This window comes from Pan paniscus, chromosome 1, assembly GCF_029289425.2.
Source record: "Pan paniscus chromosome 1, NHGRI_mPanPan1-v2.0_pri, whole genome shotgun sequence".
In the NCBI taxonomy this organism is placed as follows: domain Eukaryota; kingdom Metazoa; phylum Chordata; class Mammalia; order Primates; family Hominidae; genus Pan; species Pan paniscus.
In genome coordinates, this window is record NC_073249.2 from 22,577,766 (window position 1) to 22,600,771 (window position 23,006).

At 52.2% G+C, this 23,006-nt stretch overlaps 1 protein-coding gene across 3 annotated transcripts in view; it reads right to left on the reverse strand.

The window, feature by feature from the left end:
- The window catches only part of COQ8A (coenzyme Q8A), a 47,877-nt gene extending 25,216 nt beyond the window's left edge, over nt 1-22,661 (reverse strand). For 2 of the 3 annotated variants that reach the window (XM_055107335.2, XM_003814931.5), the window contains exons 1-2: nt 21,825-22,661; nt 866-1,051 (exon numbers count right to left, since the gene is read on the reverse strand). In XM_055107335.2, coding sequence (XP_054963310.2) covers nt 866-1,042 — 177 coding nt within the window. In that variant the 5' untranslated portion in view covers nt 1,043-1,051; nt 21,825-22,661. Of the gene's footprint in view, nt 1-865; nt 1,052-21,644 lie in introns of all 3 variants that reach the window. The other variant, XM_055107286.2, reaches the window with a different exon arrangement.
- Between the last annotated feature and the right edge of the window lie 345 nt (nt 22,662-23,006).

Genomic DNA, 23,006 nt, shown 5'->3' on the forward strand with positions numbered 1-23,006 from the left:
CGTGCTCTGCTGTAGCCAGCCCTGTCTATAGTCACCTCTCCAGCACACGATTTCACTGAAAATCACCCCTTGGAGGTAAGACATCAAGGCTTCCTGGACCTTGGCACAAAAGGTCATCTCCTCCCCTAGATGGCACAGGGATGAGAGAGAGGCTGGAGATGAAGCTGCTCTTGGAAGGGCTGTGCCAGCTGCCACCAAGGAAAGGAGAGCCCCCAGTCAGGAGTGCAGAGACCCTCAGCAAACTGAAGGAGAAAAATGAGGCCAGGCCTTGGCGGAGGCTCAGCAGGCTCAGTGGGAAGGGCCTTTGAAGGCTGAGCCAGGCTGATGGACACATGGGCCCCAGTAAAAACTGCATTGTGTGTCTCCAAAGTGCACACACTGAAACCTAGCCCCTAGTGTGATAGTATTGGGAGGTGGGGCCTTTGGGAAGTAATTAAGTCATGAGAATGAAGCCCTCCTCAATGGGATTGGTGCCCTCATAACACAGGCCCTAGAGAACAGCCTTGCCCTCCTCCTGCCCCATGAGGACACAGTGAGAAGATGGCCATCTATGGATTAGGAAACAGGCCCTCACCAGACACTGAATCTTCTGGCACCTTAATATTGGACTTTCCAGTCTTTAGAACTTTGAGAAATAAGCGTGCATTGTTTAAGCCACCAGTCTATGGAATTCTGTTATAGTTGCCACAGCCTCACACAGGGGCCCTGTCCCACCCTGGAAGGACCATGGGACACATTAGCTGGTGGGCCCTCAGGCCCTGGCCACCAAAGACCAGTTGCCATGGTCACAGCCCTTGGTCTCCCCCAGAGCTCCAGGTCCCACCCTCTTCCTGCCAGCACCCCTCCCACTGCCAGGCCCCCTTACCTGCACCTTCCCCAAGAACATGCCAATCTGCTCCACAGCCGTGGACTGCAGGGCCCTGGCCGCCATGATCAGCTCCCCTCCGATGCCCAAGTGCTGCAGGTGGGTTTCCACGGCCGCCTGGGTCAGCTTGACAAGGCCTTTAGCCACCATGATGGTGTCTCCCAATATGGCAGCCATCCTTCGGGGCTGGAAGAGAGGAGGCCAAGTCAGGGGAGGCCCCAGGCCTCTGCAGGCCAAACCCACACTACCAACTCCACACCAAACTCTGAGCAGAAGGTCCAGAGGGCTGGTTTTTCCACTGATCTCCCCTTCTGCTAAGAGATAAGAAAGAGCCCAGGGCTCAAGGGAGGCTCCACGTGACTCTGGACACTCCAGGGGAATGGAGCAGAATAAAGGCCGTTGAGTCAGTGGTGTGGTGTGCTCGCTGCTTCCCACACATTTCCTCGCCTGGGCCTCACAAGCACCCTACGGAAAACCTGAGGCACAGACAGGTGGCGTGATTCATGATTCGCAGCAGAACCAGGACTTGAGTCAGGCGCACAGACTCCCAGTCTAGGGTTCTTCCCTCTGGACCAAAACTGCCTGTTGGGAGAGGAGCATCCAATTCCCAAAGAACTTCCCTGCAAGGTCCAGGGGACCACTCACGGCATTGGTGCTCCAACCCAAACCCACAGGGGCTGAGGCTGCCTGTCCCTGCCCAGCACCATTGCTCTGCCCAGTGAGGCCTGTGACGGATATCCATAGACCAAGGGACAACCAGAGCCCCTCCCTGACCCCTCAGGGTCAGCCCACCCTCAGCTTCAACTATTCACCAAACCAATGTTTTCAAACTGCAGTCCAGACCCACAGTGCAATAATTTGGAAGACCCTAACCACCATTCAAAAGAAATGAACAACCACCACCACCACCAAGCACCACTACCACCACCACCACCACCACCATCACCACCGCCACTGCGGCCACCACCACCACCACCAAGCACCACCACCACCACCAAGTACCATTGACACCACCACCAAGTACAACCACCACCACCAAGTACAACCACCACCACCAAGCACCACCACCACCACCAAGCACCACCACCACCAAGTACCACTGCCACCACCACCAAGTACCGCCACCACCACCAAGTACCACCAAGTACCACCACCAAGTACCACCACCACCACCACCAAGTACCATCACCACCACCAAGTACCACCACCACCACCAAGCACCACCAGCACCACCAAGTACCACCGCCACCACCACCAAGTACCATCACCACCACCAAGCACCACCACCACCACCAAGCACCACCACCAAGTACCACCACCACCACCACCAAGTACCATCACCACCACCAAGTACCACCACCACCACCAAGCACCACCAGCACCACCAAGTACCACTGCCACCACCACCAAGTACCACCACCACCACCAAGTACCACCAAGTACCACCACCAAGTACCACCGCCACCAAGTACCACCACCACAAGTACCACCACCACCAAGCACCACCACCACCACCACCAAGTACCACCGACACCACCAAGTACCACCACCACCACCAAGCACCACCACCACCACCAAGTACCACTGATACCACCACCAAGTACCGCCACCACCACCAAGTACCACCACCACCAAGTACCACCACCACCACCACCAAGGACCACCACCACCAAGTACCATCACCACCACCACCACCAAGTACCACCACCACCACCACCAAGTACCATCACCACCACCACCACCAAGTACCACCACTACCACCAAGTACCACCACCACCAAGTACCACTACCACCACCACCAAGCACCAACACCACCACCAAGCACCAACACCACCACCAAGCACCAACACCACCAAGCACTACCACATGATGCAGAATCAAAAAGGAAGCATCAAGGAGCACTGTGGGTAGCTTTCTTAGTTCACTTGTCCTACTTTCAAAGTGGCAAATATATAAGCCATCTAAAAAAGCACACACTGAACAGTACTTGGTTGTGTCTTTCTTCCTACCTAAACAGTTGCATCCTACATACCCAGTGAACTCCCAACTGGTGTCAAGCCCCACCCTAGACAGTGGCGCCAGAGCCAGGAAGCAGAGATGGTGAGCACCCACTCCGCTGGAAGGAGGGCCCAATAAGGGGAAATACCCCATAGATATATGGTCCTGCATACTGGGACGCAAAACCTGTTCTTCTCAAATCAATAAACACAGACTGCTAATAAACAGATGCTGCTAATAAACACAGTCTGTCATTTGTGAGCAGACTAACATGTAGACTCATTTCAAAACCACAGCCTGTACCCACCCCCCTTTGACAAATATCGCTGACCTACTGTTCAGGAGCCACACCCACACCTCCCCTTACCATACAAAGTGAACTCTTCACACCTCATCAACATCAGGTTTTTTTTTTTTTTTAAGAGAGGGGTCTCACTATGTTGCCCGGGCTGGAGTGCCAAGGCTGTTCACAGGCATAATCATGGCACCCTACAGCCTCAAATTCCAAGGCTCAACTGATCCTCCCACCTCAGGCTCTCAAGCAGCTGGAATTACAGGCCTGCACCACCATGCCAGCTTAAGACCAGGTATTTTTCTGCAAGGGAGTCTCCGCTCTCACAGAAGTAGAAAGGAGGGAAGGGGAATAACTACCAGAAGGAAACTACCAGAAGAAAACAGAAGTTTTCTCACCTTCTGTTTTCAAAACTTAGGTCTTAAAACCCTACTTCTAATGCACCACAATCCCAAAGTGCCTCATAATTCAACGATCCCACAATTTCGCTGCAAATCCCTTCCAGGGGTGTACCAAGAACCAGGCACACAGCTACACCAGGAGGTATTTTCATCATGATTTTAAAGAAATAAAAGCCCTCAAACCATGTAATACACAAGTTAAAAATCCTATCAGCACCGTGACTTCATCTGCAAGTACCAGGCCCTCGCTAGGAACACCAGTCTCCCACCTACCCTACTTCTTCCTGCTGTTCCATGAGCACGTTTTGGGGGTCTCGCCTGTGAGTAACTGAAATGAATTGTTTGGGCTCTGTGCCTCCTTGGTACAGCAGCCTCCTGAAGGCCTCCGTGTGCCTGCCTGCTCTCCTCTGAGGAGGGGCAGCCAAAAGAGTGACCATAAATGATAAAGCAGTGGGGGTGGGAGACAGGTGCTCATGTTTGGGAGTGTCCACTAGCCAGGCATGAAACCAAAATAAAAAGTCAACCGGAGGTTCCTTCAACACAAGTTCACTGACCTCTCCCAGGGCTCTGGGCTAGTTCCTGCAGGCCCCGGATGAACCTGCCCTGGCCCAGGGCTCATGGCAGCGTGGCATGCCCGTACCTCTATAATGGGCACAGACACCAGGGAGACAGCTAGGGGCCAACTGATGCTGACACGCCAGGATCGGAGGCAGAGTGGAAGAGACGACCTGGAGCCGGGACGTGAGACTCCAGGCCCACACCCACCAGCTGCCGCTGCCCAGCGTGTGGCTCAACCTCTTCCCCCCTCCTCAGTAGCTCAGTACGGAAGGGCTCTGGGTGCCTCGTCAGACCCCTTTTCTGGTCCTAATGTGCTAACCTGCTCTAACGGGCTTTTGTGGGGTTGATAGTCTTTTTTATTTATTTGGGTGGCATGACGGTTATTTTTGGCTATACTACGGCGATGGTTACTGAGGAGTATCCTGAAACATGAGGATCAAATACTGACATCTGAGAGGCTTTATTATTAGGACTATTAATGGAGTTGATGCTGGTTCGGTGACTAGTTGAGCACGATGGAGTTGGGATCACGATTAAAGTAAATAAATGTCTTTATTGAAGTGTCTAGAGAGAAAAAGAACCGTGATAAATGCAGCTTCCCAACCCCACGGACAGGGGTTAGGAAAGCTGCACAAGGCTGTGTTCCCACCACAGGAGGGCGTTTTCTGGCCAAACTTTCACTCTCTGACCTTTCAGGGACACCATCTCACTCATGCTGGAGACAAGGCTCTGACTCGGGGATCCTGACCTGCACACGAGCTGGAAATTATTTGGGTCATGGGGACCTTCAAATCTAGTCTCCAAAACCAAAAGACACCCCCACGGGCTGTCTAACCGGCCAGATACAAGAAGATATATCAATAGGAAAATGAGTTGTGTCCTTTTTAAAAATGAATTCAACAGTCAATCCTGACAGACGGCAGATGAGATTATCACACACTGTCCACTCAGGACCCACCGGAAGGAAGGAATTTTACTCTGAGGATCCCTTATACACTCCAAGTCCCCCCTTCACAGCCAGAACTGTCTATCATTCATCTCCTCTATGACAGCAGGCCAGGGACGTCATCTGCATTACCAAGCCACTGTTCAATCTCCTCCGTAAATACAGAGCACAGCATTGTAAACCAGCTCCTCCCCAGCAAAGCATGGTGTCTGTTCTAAAAGCCAAGGACCCACTGTCCTGAAGTCTCTTGCAGTCATATCTGCCACCAAAGCCTAGACATGACTGGTATAAGAAGCTAGAAGCAAGTGTCACAAAAAGCCTTTCTTCTGGGCAAAGTGTGAACCAGGGAGGTGGGGGGGGGGGCCAGGGAGAGTGTGAATCTGGGAGAGTGGGAGCCAGGGAGAGTGTGAACTAGGGAGAGTGTGAACCAGGGAGAGCGGGAGCCAGGGAGAGCAGAAGCCAAGGAGAGCGGAAGCCAGGGAGAGCAGGAGCCAGGGAAAGTGTGAACCAGGGAGAGTGAGAGCCAGGGAGAGCAGTAGCCAGGGAAAGTGTGAACCAGGGAGAGTGAGAGCCAGGGAGAGTGTGAACCAGGGAGTGGCAGCCAGGGAGAGTGTGAACCAGGGAGAGTGGGAGCCAGGGAGAGTGTGAACCAGGGAGAGTGGGAGCCAGGGAGAGTGTGAACCAGGGAGTGGCAGCCAGGGAGAGTGTGAACCAGGGAGAGTGAGAGCCAGGGAGAGTGTGAACCAGGGAGTGGCAGCCAGGGAGAGTGTGAACCAGGGAGAGTGGGAGCCAGGGAGAGTGTGAACCAGGGAGTGGCAGCCAGGGAGAGTGTGAACCAGGGAGTGGCAGCCAGGGAGAGTGTGAACCAGGGAGAGTGAGAGCCAGGGAGAGTGTGAACCAGGGAGTGGCAGCCAGGGAGACCTGTGAACCCGGGAGAGTGGGAGCCAGGGAGAGTGTGAACCAGGGGGTGGCAGCCAGGGAGAGTGGCAGCCAGGGAGAGTGTGAACCAGGGAGAGTGAGAGCCAGGGAGAGTGTGAACCAGGGAGTGGCAGCCAGGGAGAGTGTGAACCAGGGAGAGTGGGAGCCAGGGAGAGTGTGAACCAGGGAGTGGCAGCCAGGGAGAGTGTGAATCAGGGAGAGTGGGAACCAGGGAGAATGGGAACCAGGGAGAGTGGGAGCCAGGGAGAGTGGGAGCCAGGGAGAGTGTGAACCAGGGAGTGGGAGCCAGGGAGAGTGTGAACCAGGGAGAGTGAGAGCCAGGGAGAGTGGGAGCCAAGGAGAATGTGAATCAGGGAGAGTGGGAACCAGGGAGAATGGGAACCACGGAGAGTGGGAGCCAGGGAGAGTGGGAGCCAGGGAGAATGTGAACCAGGGAGTGACAGCCAGGGAGAGTGTGAACCAGGGAGAGTGAGAGCCTGGGAGAGTGTGAACCAGGGAGTGGGAGCCAGGGAGAGTGTGAACCAGGGAGAGTGGGAGCCAGGGAGAGTGTGAACCAGGGAGTGGGAGCCAGGGAGAGTGTGAACCAGGGAGAGTGGGAGCCAGGGAGAGTGTGAACCAGGGAGTGGCAGCCAGGGAGAGTGGCAGCCAAGGAGAGTAGGAGCCAGGGAGAGTGGCAGCCAAGGAGAGTGTGAACCAGGGAGAGTGGCAGCCAGGGAGAGTGGCAGCCAGGGAGAGTGGCAGCCAGGGAGACTGTGAACCAGGGAGAGTGGCAGCCAGGGAGAGTGGCAGCCAGGGAGAGTAGGAGCCAGGGAGAGTGGCAGCCAAGGAGAGTGTGAACCAGGGAGAGTGGCAGCCAGGGAGAGTGGGAGCCAGGGAGAGTGGGAGCCAGGGAGAGTGAACCAGGAAAAGCGGGAGCCAGGGAGAGTGGGAGTCAGGGAGAGTCCACGCTGAGAAGCCTTCCCCAGGGCAGCTGTCTGCTGCAAGCCTAGTACCCCAACCACCTATAGGTACCTCCTATAGGAAGTACGTCCCAAACTGACCTTACCACCCACACCTCATCCTCCCAGGGCTCCCACCCTGAGGAATGTGGCCACCATACACTTCTTTCAAGCCTCCTCCCCTGCCCTCAAGCATCTGATATTCCCACTGGGTGATGCAGCAACCGTTCACCATGGCTCTGCCCTTCCCTCCACTGCCTTTAGGTTCCAGCCAGGCCAACCCACTCCTGGAACCAGAGAGGCTTCCTCCTGCAGGCCTGTGCAGAGGGGGCACACCTCCTCTCCTCCTCCCGGATCTCAGCACCAACATCACCTCTTCTGGGAAGGCTTCCCCAACATGCCTCCCAGCACCCTGTGCCCATCCCCTCCAGCGCAGCAGTGACCACTTCCTGAATCTGCCTAACTCTCTCCCCAGTCGGATATCAGCCACAGGACAAGGACTACAAGGACCATCAGCCATAGGACAAGGACCACATCTGTCTTCCTCTCTCCAGCACCGAACACCATGCTCAGGATTGAGCAGACAGGTCATTAATATTTGCCAAAGGAAATGAACTCAGCTGGTCCCTCCAAAGTTTGAGAAAGCCTGCTATTCTCTGGCTGGCTCACACTTGCTGGCAACTTTTACTCCACATACAGAATCAAGGGCCTCTCAGGAGGCTGGTCTGAGGCACTGGTCCTCAAGCTGCTGCGAACGTCTCAATCACCTTAAGACGAGTCCAGAGTGCTGGGCCACACCCCTAAGGGTTCCGTCTCAGCAGGTCTGGGGTGGGGCCCGGGAATCTGCATCTCTAACAAGTTCCCAGGTGCTGCTGACACTGCGGGTCCCAGGAACTTACTTTGAGAACCCCAGTTCTGGAGGAAGCGAGGGAAGGGGAGCAGAGGTGGCCCATGCCTATGGCCAGGGAGGACGCCTCCACAGAGACCCTTTCCTAAGAGTCTCCCCCTGAAACCCTCTTCCCAAGAGTCTGGCTTTGCCCTTAGGCGGAAGTCTTCCACCTGCCCCTTCTTTTTCCATTATTCTTCAAGAAACAGAAAAAGGAAATCAAAAGTGAATGAGCTTAGAGACCGTGACCCACAGAGCAGACCTCCAAAGGCTCTCAAGACTGTCACTTCAAGGATGCTTTGGCAAGGACTGTTTAATGATATTCAGGATACCCTGAGGGGCTGGCAGTGGCCTTCTGCCCCCCTCCCAGCCAGGAACTGTCTTTTCACTTTGGGCATGAACATTCTCAATTTCTAGCTTGTGTGGGCACTGAAACATTCCTTTACGTCCTTGAAATTCTTCCTTTTTTACTCTTAGAAAAAGAAAACAATTGACTGTTTCCTCCAAGGACTCACAAGAATGTATGTGTTGGGGCAAAGACTTCAAACTTCTGAACCAAACTCCATGAGTCTCTTTAGATGTAACCTTCACCTCAGTCTTTATGATCACACACCAGGGAGCATCACTCAAACATCTCGGGCAACTCCCGGCTTCTATCTCGCGAGGTCCAGCTTCAGGGTCTCTGTCAGTAGGTCCTGAAATATCCTCACCTGCTACCAGTTTTCAAAGACAACTGAACACATGAAGAACCCAGGAGATGAGAAAGAGGGAAAAAAGCCTCCGTCCTTCCCCCGTCAGTGAGCCCCAGCGCAGGCCTGCTGAGTGAGACCTTCACAGCGGGAGCCCAGGAGCCTGTACTCAAGAGTCTACCCCAGGGCTGGGCTCTCAGAGCTGGCCCCAAAGAGCACATCTTCCAGGAAGTCCCCTCTCCCCTTCTCCTCAGGCCCTGCCTGGCAAAACCTGTCAAATTACATCTCCCTAAAAACAGATGTGAACATTCACTACAAGAATGTAAACATCACAACCTTGCCTAAGATTAGTTAGCTAAACGGTGGAATAGTCATAGGAGGGCATGCCACATAGTCATTGAAAATGACACTGTGGGCCAGGCACAGTGGCTCATGCCTGTAATCCCAGCACTTTGGGAGGCCAAGGCTGGTGGATCACGAAGTCAGGAGTTCAAGACCAGCCTAACCAACATGGTGAAACCCCATCTCTACTAAAAATACGAAAGTTATCCAAGCGTGGTGGCATGCGCCTGTAATCCCAGCTACTCGGGAGGCTGAAGCAGGAGGATAGCTTGAAACCAGGAGGCGGAAGCTGCAGTGAGCCAAGATCATGCCACTGCACTCCAGCCTGGGAGACAGAGCCAGACTCCATCTCAAAAAATAAATAAATAAAATAAAATAACACTGTGAAAGGTGTTTATTGACAAATAAGAAAGTGTATTATTATATATTCCTGGGAAATAAAAAGCAGGTCACAAAACTATCATCTTTCCTTTTGGAGCAGGAAAGGAGAGAAGAAAGGGAGGGAGGTGACAGGAAGCAAAAACAGGAACGTTGCTTTTCATGCAGTGGTGGGAAGACAAATCTTTCTATATAGAAAGATTTGTATATAGATACAGCCTTTGTACCTGTATCTATATTTTCTAAAATATTCTACAAAGAACATGAACTACTTTTACAACAGAAAATAAATGTTATAAAAATAATATCAGGTTGGGTGAAGCGGCACACGCCTGTAATCCCAGCACTTTGGAAGGCCAAGGTGGGAAGACTGCTTGAAGCCAGGAGTTTAAGACCAACCCGGGAAACACAGGGACATCCCCATCTCTACAAACAAAAAAATTAGCCAGGCGTGGTGCTGCACCTGTAGTCCCAGCTACTCAGAAGGCTGAGGTGGGAGGATCGCTTGAGCCCAGGGATTTGAGGCTGCAGTGAGCTATGATCACACGACTGCACTCCAGCCTGGGTAACAGAGCAAGAAGACCTGTCTCAAAAAAAATAAAATAAAAGATAAATAAAATAAAAATAATCTTAAATATCTTTTATTAAAATTTTAAAAAGTAAGCAAGCACATAAATGTATTCCCCATCCCCTAAGTGCTTGTCCAGAGCAGAACGGGCAAGGGTTAGGCAGCAGATTGGAATGGCATAAACATTGTCTCTCCTTGTTTAGCCACTGTCCTTCATCAGAAGACAACTGCTCCTAACAGGCCACCAGGCGGATGGAAAGTGGCACCTCCACTTTGGAGAGAGAGGCTCAACTGCCCTTCTCGGGACAGTGGGGGAAAAAATCACTTGGAACAAGCAGCGGGTCTGCCTGCCTTCCCTAATGTTGGCCTCTGGGTTAAAAGATGGAAATAATGAAAGGGTGCTTACCCCCAATCCTCAAAAAAACAGGATCCTAGTTTAGAACTGGGTAGTAGGTGCAGTGACCACATCTTTTGCAACAAAAATTAAGACACATAATTAGTGTCCTTCCAGGGCAGGGGTTAGCAAACCATGGTCCTCAAGCCAAATCCAGTCCTACTGCTTGCTTTTTTGTCAATAAAGTTTTATTGGAACACAGCCTGCTCACCCATTTATAGATTACGTATAGCTCATTCGTTTACATATGTATTGTCCCTAGCTGCTTTTTTTTTTTTTTTCTTTTTTGGCTACAACAGCAAAGTTCAGCAGTTGCAAGAAAGATCTATGACCCATAAAGCCCAAAATATTTACTATTTGTCGACTCATATTCTAGGGCAAGAGTAAAAACCACAGCTGTCCCAGGAAATTTGGAAGGTCACCAGAGTTGAATGAGAACACCCCAATAAGGCTCATGTTGGGGCAAGGACCCCCCCATTATAGTTCTGCTCCTGACCCTGAGAAATGGGCTCACCTCGCCAGACACAGAGCTGCCCAACACCCACAGGCCCCCAGGTGAAGCCAGAGAAAGGCAAGCCACCTGTTACTGTATTATCCAGGCCAGGGTGGTGCTGCTCATGAAGGGACAGGCCTGGGGGGCTTGGAGGGGGTGTCCAATGCCAACTTTCTGTACAGCTCTCCTCCCTCCTCCTGTCGCTTCAGGAGGCTCACAGCCTAACTGCAGACACCCGCATTCCCCTCCACGTTGTTGGTCCACGGCTTGGGCTTGAGCTGATATAAAATCATCCACCATCTAATCATTCCTTCATCCCTCCACTTTCTCAGCCTCCTTTACAAGAACCCCCTTGCAAGGCAAGCACTGACGTGGGTGTGGGGTCAGGGGGTGGTCAGGGGAGACACAGAGGCAGACAGGGACGCACGCTGCTGCCTCCACCCCATGCCCCACACAGAGTCCCTTCTGACTGCAGGGCGTTGGTGGCCTCCTGGTGAGCCACATACACTGGCCTGTCTGCCCTGGCAGAGAGGTCTGAGCTCGCCATGGCCCTCACACAGGTCTGTACCCACAGCCTCTGGATGTCCCAGTGGGTCATGCCTTGTAAGAAAGGGAGTTTCCAGGGCTCAACTTGCCTTCTAGGCTAAGGACTTCAAGTTCCCTTGAAAGTTGCTCCCAGACTACTGGGGTTTTTCTTTGAACTGTTTAAAAATTATACATTCTTGTGCTAATAACATAAACAAGAGCTTGTTGAAAGCAGGCACTGAATCCCATACTGCTAATTTTTTCTTAAAAAAAAAGCAAGCAACTAGGCACTGACATTCTCCCCCATGAATGAAACCAGTTCCACAGATGTTTTCATTTTGTGAGCAGCAGAACCAGCCCACCATGCCAATGATAACTACAGCTGCTTTTGCTGGGTTTAGTATATGCCAGGCTCTGGGCTCAGTGTTCTACTTAGCACAAAGATGTATTAACTCAATCATTTTCAAAAGGTAAATTATGCCCATTTTACAGATGAGGGTGCTAAGGCACAGAGTGGTTAAGTAATTTGCCCGAAGTCACACAGCTTTTAAGAAGTAAAGCTGGGACCTGGATCCATCATGGCTCAGGAGCTAGGCAACCTGTTTAACAGGTAAGAGGAGAAAAAGAGCAAAACAGTGTGTTTTTGATGTCCCAGGCTACAAACCTCCATTCTCCATCCATTGGAAGATTAAGATATTCTTAGGATTCCCTGGGTGAGTTGCCCTGTGGTGAGCACTGGGTTGGGAGCTGGGCAGGGTTGGGGGTGATATAAAAGCAGCAGAAGGCAAAGTTCCAGCCTCTGATGATAGTCCAGAGAAGGACCCAACACTGTGAGCGAACCTGCATGGGCTCAGAGCTCCAACCACAGGCAGGCAACAGAGGGTCCCAAGCAGCCTCTCCCACTCTGTGAGTTGATATAGCCGATGACACACAAGGCTTTTAAAGGCCAACCAGCCAAGCGCAAGGTCCTGGTGGCAATTTAGTTTTCTGACTAAAAACCTAGTGAAGTTTACTGCTTAAAACATTTAAATTAAAATATTTGGCTCAGGAAGTGATACTGGTGACATGGTTAAGATGCTCTGAGGTTAGGTGATCTGGGTTCACATCATGACTCTGCCAGTGACTTGCTAGTGTGACCTAAATCAAGTCATGTGAGCTTATCTTTGTGCCTCAGTTTCCTCATCTGTTCTTGAAAGGACTGGATAAATCCATGTAACAGCATTCAGGACATATAGTAGGTGCTTAAAAACCATTAGCTAATGCCATTATTAGTAGTAGTAGTATTGCAAGCACACAGACATTCTGGAATGAAGTTCAGACTTGGTGAGACCAATGGTTAGGGTGAATGGGATCAGTCTGGATAACCCGCAGTTGTTCCTGCCAGGCACAGTCTCACACCTGAGTTGGGAGGAAGGCTGGGCTGGGGAGGACCAGTGTGGTTTATTTAGTGCTGTGGTATGAGGCATCATTCAGGAGAGGCAGTCCAAAGTGCTGGCAGCCTGCTTCGAAACCAGGGACACAAATGTCCACTGGTATTCCTTACCACTTCACCTTAAAGGAGAAAACAGCATGGGAGGCTTTTGTCCAGGTACATTCAGGGAGAGGCAGTTGGGAAGAAAACCCCAGCTCCGAGCCATGGAACACTCTCCTGCCAGATTCCTCTTCCTATAAAAAAAACCCACGTTCATCATGCCAACGCGTTGCTCAAATGGCTCCTCTACCTGTAGACATGTATGTAGACATATATATAAAACCCAAACTCCTGCGCCTGAAGTCCCAGGCATCGAAATCAGGCCCCCGGCCTCCTTTCCAGCCTCCAGCTACGCGCAAGCCATGTGAGTGCACTCCACTCTGCAGGTCCTACTTTCTCAGGCAGGCCCGCTCGCCCCTTCATCTCTGTACGTCTGAAAACCTACCCATTAGCCAAGGGTGAGGGCCTTGGGGCCTTGGGGCTAGGAATCAGCTCTGCCCTGACCAGCTGGGCTGCTCCAGGCATATTCTCGAACCATCTCTGACCTGTTTCCTCTCCTGGAAATGATGGTATAAGTTATTATATTGTCCAATATAAATGGAGGGGTGGGTGGATATACTTTGAAATGTGTTAAAGCACCATATAAATTCAAGAACGTATTCCTATTCAGGCCCTTGATTCCCAGCTCTTCCATATTTACGTTCTCCTGATAGCCGATCTAACTCGCTGGTCAGATTCCTACATTGTAAGTTACTCTTCTTCTTGCACATGGACCTCTCTTCTCTTCAAACTATAAGCTCCTTGTGGGAGGCTCTTGTCTCAGACAACTCTGACTCTTCCCACTCCACCCACACACACAGAGTGATCCACCCACACAAATTACAAGCGCAAGCGTTGACTGAATTCACGAACCACTGCCACCCAGGAAGGTAATTAAGGATCCTAAAGTTGAGGTTGAAGGGTTTCTTTCAACGTTTCTTTCAGACGCTTACAGGGTTGTCTTTAAATCTGGCCAAAATACTGTGGGTGGCTGTGGTAGGCTGAATAATGGTGTCTCAAAGATACCCATACCACAATCCCCAGAACCTGTGAATGTTACCTGCAAATGGGACTTTGCAGATATGATGAAGTCAGGGATCCTGAGATGGGGGATTATCCAGGTGGGCCCAATGTAATCACAAGGGCCCATATAAGAGGGAGGCAGGCAGGGCAGAGTCAGAACGAGGTGATGGGAGACAGAAGTGAGGCTGGAGTGATGCCATTGTGAGGAAGAGGCCACAAGCCAAGGAATGCAGGCAGCCTCTAGGCTGGAAAAGGCAAGGGGTCAGGTCCTGCCCTTGAGCCTCCAGAAATGAACCAGCCCAGCTGATACCTTGATTCTAGCCTAGTGAGACCAATTTCAGACTTCTAACCTCCAGAACTGTAAGATCATACACTTATGATGCTTTGAGCCACAAACTTTGTGGTAATTTATCACAACAGCCATAGGAAATTAAAGCAGATCCTTGGGTTGGGGAGAGGGGCTGTATTCTAGAATAATTTCCAGACCATTCTTCTAAATTAACTTTGGTCACTCCACAAATACTACTGAATGCCAACCAAGTGCCAGGCACCAAGCTAGGTGGTAGACTACCCCACAGACAGCTCAGTGCATTACTGTTCTTAATGACGGAGTCCTGTTGACTTTCTCTATATTGGGCCCATACTACATGCCAGGCAGATAGATATATATATATTTTTTTTTTTTTGAGACAGGGTCTTACTCTGTTGCCCAGGTTGGAATTCAGTGGCATGATCACAGCTCACTGCAGCCTCAACCTCCCCAGGCACAGGTGATTATCCTGAGTAGCTAGGACTACAGGTGGGTACCACCACACCTGGCTAATTTGTTTGTATTTTTAGTAGAGACAGGGTTTCACCATGTTGCTCAGGCTGGTCTCGAACCCCCGACCTCAAGTGATCTGCCCACCTCGGCCTCACAAAGTGCTGGGATTATAGGTGTGAGTCACCGTGCCTGGCCTGGGTTTTATATTCTTAATCTTTCAAAACACTTTTACTTCAGGTTTAATATCTCAATGAAATAGGAATAATAACAAGAACAGCTACCATTTATTATTCCCCTCTGTCTGCCTGTCACTTTATATTACCTCTAGTTCTTACAAAGACCTGGTGAGGTATTATCCCCACTCATTGATAGGATAATTAAAGCTCATCAAGGCTGAGCAATCTCCTAAGGGCCAAAGCTGTGGGATGCTGGACCCTTCCACACCTGTCTGACTCAGGCTCCAGTCCTTTCTTCTTACTGCCTAGGAAGCTGAGAGACAGCAGAGAAGAACACTGCCCCAAATCAATAACTCCTTTTTTGTTAAATCAATAGTCACTCAATATGAGACATCAGCAAGGTTTACATCCTGAAATGTGTCTTCCTGGTTACAGAAAATTGAGTCATAAAAATTCTGGGGCCAGCTGGGCTCTCAAAGGCCATCTGGCCAAACTCACTGCTCTGGAAAGTTTGTCAGCTGCCAGGACTGAGGGTATCACAATTCTCAGCACCAGTGATCCTACCCACTAGAGGCAAAGCTTGGTTCCAGAGCCAGTTTGATCTTAAACATAAATAGTGGAAAGAGGCAGACGCCCTACACTGAAGACTGCCTCTGGGTGTGCAAGAGCTAGGAGGAGCCATCGGGCACACGGCCCTCAGTCTTGCCACACTCAACACCAGCACCAACCTTTATTAGCATCACCTCCAAATGCCACACACAGGCCAGGTGTGGACATGCACACATCACTGGTATGGAAGTTAAATAAACATGTTCTGCCCTGAGGTCACACACAACCCTTAGGCACTACATGTGTACGCAAAACCTTGATAGATTTTAAAATCACCCAGTTAACCCAGACAAGGGGCAATCCTAGACAGACAACAACCACACACGCAACGAGAAATGAGAAGAGGCTCAGCAGGGTGCAAGGGGACCACAGACCCAGGAGAGGTGGCCATCTCCTTGCTGATCTCCACTCTCCCTGGTCTGGCCTGGCCAGCAAGGCCCTTCACTGTGGAGCCCCAGACACCTCTGCAGCAATACCTCTCGCTAGATGCCTCCGTGCCCCAACGCTTCAGCCAGAATGGACCCCTGGCCCCGCCCAACACCCACACAGGTTTTCCAGCTTCCACATCCTGCTCCCTCCTCCCCATGGAATATCATTTCCCCTGCTGGAATCTTGGCCACCCTGCTGGAATCTTGGCCACCCTGCTGGAATCTTAGCCACCCTGCTGGACTGGTAAACCCCTCCATAGGCAAGTCATCTCCTTTCCTCTAAACTCCCTCATCTCTTAATGGCCTAAGGTCACCTCGCCATGCCCTGTATGACTCTGTGTGTGCCTGTCCCATTTCCCTTACTGCAAGGTAAGCTCCGGAGGGAGGGGCCCTCTCTTTCCCAGTTCTGTACCCCCCACGGGGTCTGGCACTGTCCTCATACACACCATGAGTTTATTAGCATTATGAGTCAGTGAGGCAGGACCCAGGCACCCAGGCTCCGTGGCTTCCTGAGCTCCCTCATCGAGAGCCCAGGACTGAAGAGACCACCGAGGAGGCTGAGCACCAGGGGAACCTGAACCCCCAACATGCACAGCCACAGAAATGGCAGCAGCACCCTGTTCAAAAAGTGATTTTTACAGGAGCAAAAGCCAGATGAGTTTCCAAGCCAGCTTCATAATCCCGCTGATGGTGGGCACACAGACCCAGGGAGGGAGCAGGGGACGCAGTCACTGCTACTGCTTCCTCTGCGTCACCCCCGACCCTATCTAAGACTGAGGGAAAAGAGGAGGGACTGAAGCCAGCAGGCAGCTGTTCCTCAGCAGGCCAATCAGCCCTGGCCCATGAACCGTGAGCACCAAGCAGGTGTAAACAGGAGCTACAACAGGCATCGCGGCGGCACAATGTCCAACCCTTGACCACATGCTGGCTGTAAACACCTTAGGGAGCAAGAGCCACAAGGATTTTTTCAATCTCGGGAAGATTAGAGATGTTTGCTCAAGCACCTGTCAAACAGTAACCACCTTCAGCTTACCGGGCAATCGACTCTTACTTTTACCCTCCTCTGAGCCAGTATCAGTGCCAAACAAAAAATGTGCCAAGCACAGAACAAACACTGGGCTGGGGCCCAGGCTCTGAGCTTGAACTTTAACATTTCTTTTCATGTGGACTGTCCCCAGGACGCCTCATCCAGCCCCGTGAACAGCAGGGACTTGCCACCAGGTCCTCCAGTTCCCAGATGACACCGCATATATTGTGATGAGGGCCGACGGGGAGGACCAACAGCAAGGCCACCAAGCGCGGGTGACCTCAGGCACACCGCTTCTCCTCTTGGGGCCTGCGTTTTCTCATTTCCTCATGTGTAAGTGAGGCAACTGACCTGGAGGAGGTCTAGTTCCCAGAGATTAGGAAAGGGCCATGCATCCCTGGAGTGCAGAAAGTCAGCAAGGAGAGCACACACAGGGCTGTTCTGAAAGCTGGGATGTAACGGGGTCTAGAAAGAGTAATGCTCAAAACAACGCAGATACTGATCCTTCTAGAGATTCTATGAAATAGTGAGAGGTAAGAGGCAGACCAACCCTGCTGTCTTCACAGAGGCAGAGAGGGGCGCTACAGCCTCTCTCTCTCTCAGGAAACACACCTCTGGGAAATGGAAAACTCCAGTGGACGGTGCAGAGGTAGGGAGAGATAGGGACTGGGCTTTTCCAAATGACCCGGAAACACCTACCTTCCTGCCTCCCTTCTACACATACACACACACTCTCTCTCTCTCACTCTCTCTCTCTCTCTCTCTCTCTCTCTCTCAGGGTACAACCAACTCCTCAAAGGATGCTGAGGCACCTAAGGCTCTTCAAGCCCCCACCCTGGCCCTCTCACATTAAACAGAAGGCCTCGACCCCTCTTTAGCGGACCTTTGTTACTCCAGAAATGGGGGCAACCAGATAGGAGTGCCCGCACATTCTTGGCCACATCTCTCAGACCCTTCCCCTTCCTCTGTCCAGTCTCCTCCCACACTGACCATCCCTCCTCCTTCCCGCAACAAGACCTTGCCCCTGACCTATTTTTTTCTTTTGCCTTCAATCATAAAAGCCCTCCCCTGAAGCCCACAAGCCCACTCTCTGCTCTCCTGTACCAAACGTTTAAATAAACCTCCCATAGGCTCTGCTTCTCCTCCACCCTCTGGACATGGCTACCATCTCCCAAGGATGGAGTGCACTTGCCATCTTCCCTGCTCCCTCGGCACACACTTTCTGGCCCCAACCCCAAGCTGCCCCTCTGTGACACCTGAGGGCTCAAGGCAGTGGGTCTCCTCAGCCACCCCCTGCCCCACAGTGTTCCCTGCTGGCCCCACACTCTTCCCAGAAGCCCTCCCTCCTCCCTCCTCTCTGGCCTCACCTCCTCAGCTTCCTCCCCCAGCTCCTCTTTCTCCACCTACTCCAAGGCCTGGGAGTTCCCAGGCTGGTCCTCAACACCCCTGCCTCCCTGCCATCTGCACTGGCTCCTGGGGTGCCAGAGCCCCTCCACAGGCTCTGCACTGATGCCTCCCTACCCTCAGGCCAGGCAGGACCTCTCAACAACCGAACCCATTTCCAGAACAAACCAAGTTACACACACACATACCGCATCACCGCTTCAAAGACCCACAGGCAACTGGAAAGGGGTGCAGAGAAATTTCGGAGGGTGATGAAATTGTTCTATAGCTTGATTGTGGTAGGGGTTATGTGACTATGTGCGTTTGTCAAACTGCGCAGAACTGCACACTAAGAAGGATGAATTTACCGTATGCAAATTATATCAAACAGGATGGAAAGAAGTCCCATAGGCTCCCATCATGTCTAAAACTAAGATGACCACCTTCTCCCAAACCAGCTCTTCCTCCATCAACCAGCTCCTCCCCCTGATTAGAAATCTCAGCCATATATCCAGTCAGGTAGTCAGTCTAGAAATTCCACCTGCATAAATTTCTTTGAATCCATGCCTTCAGTTCTATCTCCCCTTGGGGACTCGGGCCATCCTCACTTCTCACAAACCACCTCCGTGGGGCTCCCACCCCTCCATATGTGCAACTCCAGAAAGAGCAGGACCCTCGAACTCACTCACTCCCACCAGCTCTCCTTTCCACTGGCTCTCCCGAGTTCCTGGCTGTTGCTTAACAGGAATGACAGAAGTATCTCCAGATGCCACTGTCAAATCAAGACAACTCTCTGTCTAAATATTCCTGTCTAATTTTGCACACAGCTCTTGTTTCAACGGACAAAGATAATGACTCAGTGTCCATGGTTCTTACTGGAAAATTATCCTGCCAAGTTTTGAGCTTCCCAATAATAGCCTTCTTTAAAATTCTCTTTGAGAAAGGAGAAGTGACCTTCCTTCCTGATCCTTTTCTACAGGCAACAAAGGGCACCCAAAAGATCCCCTAACTGACCAAGGAGTGTTACAGGAAAATCCTGATACATCCCCACAGGATCAAAACAGCAAGAAAAAGAAACTCACTGAATAGGCTTAGGATGGTTTTCCTTGCCCTGTGCAAGAAATCCCTGTTTTTCAGTTTTTCTGCGTGCCAATCAGTTTGGGACTTAGAAATTTGGGGCATAAATTCTGGATCACACTGAAGGCAAAATTTAGACTCAGAAGTAAAGCATCTTTCTCCACACACACGTAAATATGTCTCTTTGGTGAGCAGGCTGACCAAAGGAGAAAAGAAAAAGAAAAGGTTCACTGACCTTGACACTGATGCCTCAAGCAACTACAAAAGAACTCCACAAATCATACCCATGTCCATGCTGCTGTGTAAAAATACACATACGTATGTTTGAAATGCACCCAGCCACTCACTCCCTGCAGATGCAGGCCCAGCCCCTCCCACATCACAAGACACAGAGCTGTCTGAGCAAAAAGTGAGGATGAATAAAGCATCTCCTTGAAGAACCACTTGTGGATAGCTGAGTTAGCCTTTGTGCCAGCACTCAGCTTAAGCATGTTTCCTATTTTAAAACTGGCCCATAGTTATTCATGTGCAAATCCCCTAGTCTTGCAGTATCCCCGAGAACCTACTAGTCTTCTAATTCTCCAGCACCCCCAACCCAGCCAGTCACTGCCACACATTTAGCAGGCACAGTGCATGCCCATGGGTGTCTACCTCCTAACTTTCTGCTTGCAGGTTTTGCCTCTGCCCTCCTAGGTGCACAGGTAGCCCAATCTACATGGCTTTTACCACTGGGTTAGGGCAGGAGGCATAACACTACCCTTTGCCTAAACCTCTCACCTACTCATGGGCAGGTCCCAGAGGGACCCCTGGCAGCACAGGACAACTCTTTTTAGAGTTTTACCTCAGTGGTTCTCAATCAAGGGAGATTTTGCCCTCCAGGGAACATGTGGCAATGTCTGGAAACATTTTTGATGGTCACAACGGCTAGAAGGGGTGGGGAGCGGTGCTAGTCTAGTAGACAGAAGCCAGGGATACTGCTACACATCCTACAATGCATAGGCCAGGTCCCCCACAACGAAGAATTATGGGTCCAAAATGTCATTAGTCCACAGGTTGAAAAACTTTGTCTTAGATAACACACTGGCTCTGAGGGAGGTGCCCATTCTGCCTGGTTCACTTTTCCTTTGAGTTGCTCAACATTAGGCCCCAAATCATTACGATTCTGCATAGTCCGCACCATTTGCAAGGCTGAACAAAACACTCTAAGCCATCGCCTGAGCCTTTTTTTTTTTTTTTTTTTGAGATTGAGTCTCGCTCTGTTGCCCAGAGGGGAGTGCACTGGCGCCATCTTGGCTCACTGCAACCTCTGCCTCCCAGGTTCAAGCAATTCTCCCACCTCAGCCTCCTGAGTAGCTGGGATTACAGGCGCCCGCCACCACATCCGGCTAATTTTCGTATTTTTTTTTTTTTTCGGTAGAGACGGGGTTTCACCATTTTGGCCAGGCTGGTCTCGAACTCCTGACCTACGGTGATCCACCCGCCTCGGACTCCCAAAGTGCTGGGATTACAGGCGTGAGCCACCGCACCCAGCCGCCTGAGTCTTACAGATGCTGCTCCTGTAGCTCCCCTTTTGTCTCTCCTCGGGAGAAAGGCCTTCCTCCAAAAGAAGAGTCTCCCAAGAGCCCTCCTGCCAGGACGACCTACCCATCCACAGCGTGACAACTGGCAGGCTGGCATCAAGGAATGTTCAAATCCTTTGGCAATCAGGTAGGCCTGGCATGACCAGCTACTCAATCCTGTCACGTAGATCCAAGGCCCAAGTGAACGTGCACAAGTTTTTCAACAGGCTGTAGGCCCGACTCAGGCTGGAAGACTGCACACAAGCCTCTCACCCTTCAGGAACCTGACATCTCTCACCCAAATGGGGAGTTCCAACACCCAAACCTGCCCCTGCAGCACTCCCCATCGCCCAAAGAGGGTTTGGCAGACGGGCTGTTACCTCTGTGCAATGGGTGAGAATGAGCCTCGGAAAGGTTCGAGTTTAGGGGAGTAAGCCCAAACCACTCACAAGACCCCCCAGTGTTTGGAGAAGAGGAAAGGCCAAAAAAAAGCGAAAGGAAGAAAGGATCAAAAAGGATCCCCTGTCCCAAGTTCACACAAAATTCCCACCTGCGAAGCCCAACAGCTGGCTCCAGCCAAGGAAGTCAAAGTTCTCACCCAAACCTGCAGCCAGCGGCAACGAGCCTAGAGCCCCAGACACACAGTGCAAGGGGGTCTGGGAGTGAAGAACAACATTATTAGAAAGCGAAGCATCAAAGCTGTATTGGCGACCAAAGGGCATGGGCAACGGGCATTCGGCAGCGGGAAGGCGGTCGGGCAAGCAGCGGGCGTGTTCCAGGGACCCAAGGCTCTGCACGTGGCCCTCGTCTCCTCCCCGAAGCAGGAACGAGGGGCTGAGGTGGACCCAGGGACGTGAGACGGCTGCAGAGGACCCACCCTGCAACTGAGGCGCCCCCACTGCGTCCGGACCTGAGGCTCGCGGCCAGCGAAACTCGCGGGAAGCTGCGCTGTCACATGAAGAGAATGCAAGAAGGGCTCTGGTGGGTGTTGACCCCAGCTCTGGCCGCAGCCAGACGGCGCCTGGGCACGCGGCGGGCCGGCGAGTGGCAGCCTTACCTGGCTGCAGGAAGCTGGGATCCGCGGTCACCTTCTAGCCGCCTCCGCGCCCGCCTCTGCGCGCTAGCCACCGCGCTGACGCCCGCCACGCGCTCCGGATCTGTTTACCAACTCGCCCGCTCCGGGGGAGCCCCAGCTCACAAGCCCCGCCCCGCGGGCCGCTCCCATTGGCTGCACCGCCGTCCGCCTGCCGAATGCCGCTCTGCGCGTGGGAGCGTGCTCTGCCCGTGCTCCCGGCCCGTAGCCAATCGCGACCGAGAGCGGAGCAAGAGGAGCCAATGGGAGGCTACCTTAGCGGACAGGGCCCTCCTGTTCTCCTTTTCCCCACCTCCCGGCTACCTTTCCCTCTAGCAAACCCGGGCTGGTGGCCTGGCTTTGGAGTTGCTGGCCTGCGCGCATGCGCCTTGAGAACGGGAGCCTTTTTCACTGCGATGCAGTGTGCGTGGCCGCAAAGGCCCCCCCTGCGTGCTTGTTGCCTCCAGATTGGTGCTTGCTGGGCCTCTGCGCGGGCCTGGGAGGGGAGGCTGTGGACCAAGCAGACGCGACTGCGGGGCGTGGAGGGTGCCGCCGCTTTAAGGACCGGGCGATGCCTGTTCTTTGCTCCTCTCTGTGTAGCAAGAGCCCCTTGCCCAGGGTCCACAAAAAGCACTCCGAGGAGGGGAAACGCGGCGGGCAAGGCCGCGCACTTCCACTTCCGGCGTCGGGGCCCTTCAGGCTAAGGATGCTTGTTTTGTGTGGCGCCATCCTCAAAACAGGAAGCCTCTGCCACCCGCGCCCCGAGGGTAGAGAGATAGTACCCTCATCCCGGAGTCGCTGTCCGCCCGCCGGTCTCGTCGGCGTGCAGGTGCCCGCAGTCGCTGACAGCCGGGGTTTTGGAGGGCGCGCAGCCAACACGGGATGGAGCTCGGGTGCAGCCCTCGGCGTCCCCGCCGAGCAGCCCTGGGAGGCATCGCCACCAGCAGCACGCAGATTTGCCCCGTCACTCCCTCCTTAACGAGAAAAGGAACGTATGAGCCAAAGTCGGCTCGACAATTTCCACTCAGATGACCCCAAACACTGGTCTGCAGCTCTGTTAGTCGTTCTTGTGGAAAAAAGAAATAACAATTTAGTTTTTCATAAAATGAAATACTCAAGCCAAAGGATTGTTCCTTATTCTGAGCCTCCCCCCGCTTTTTTTTTTTT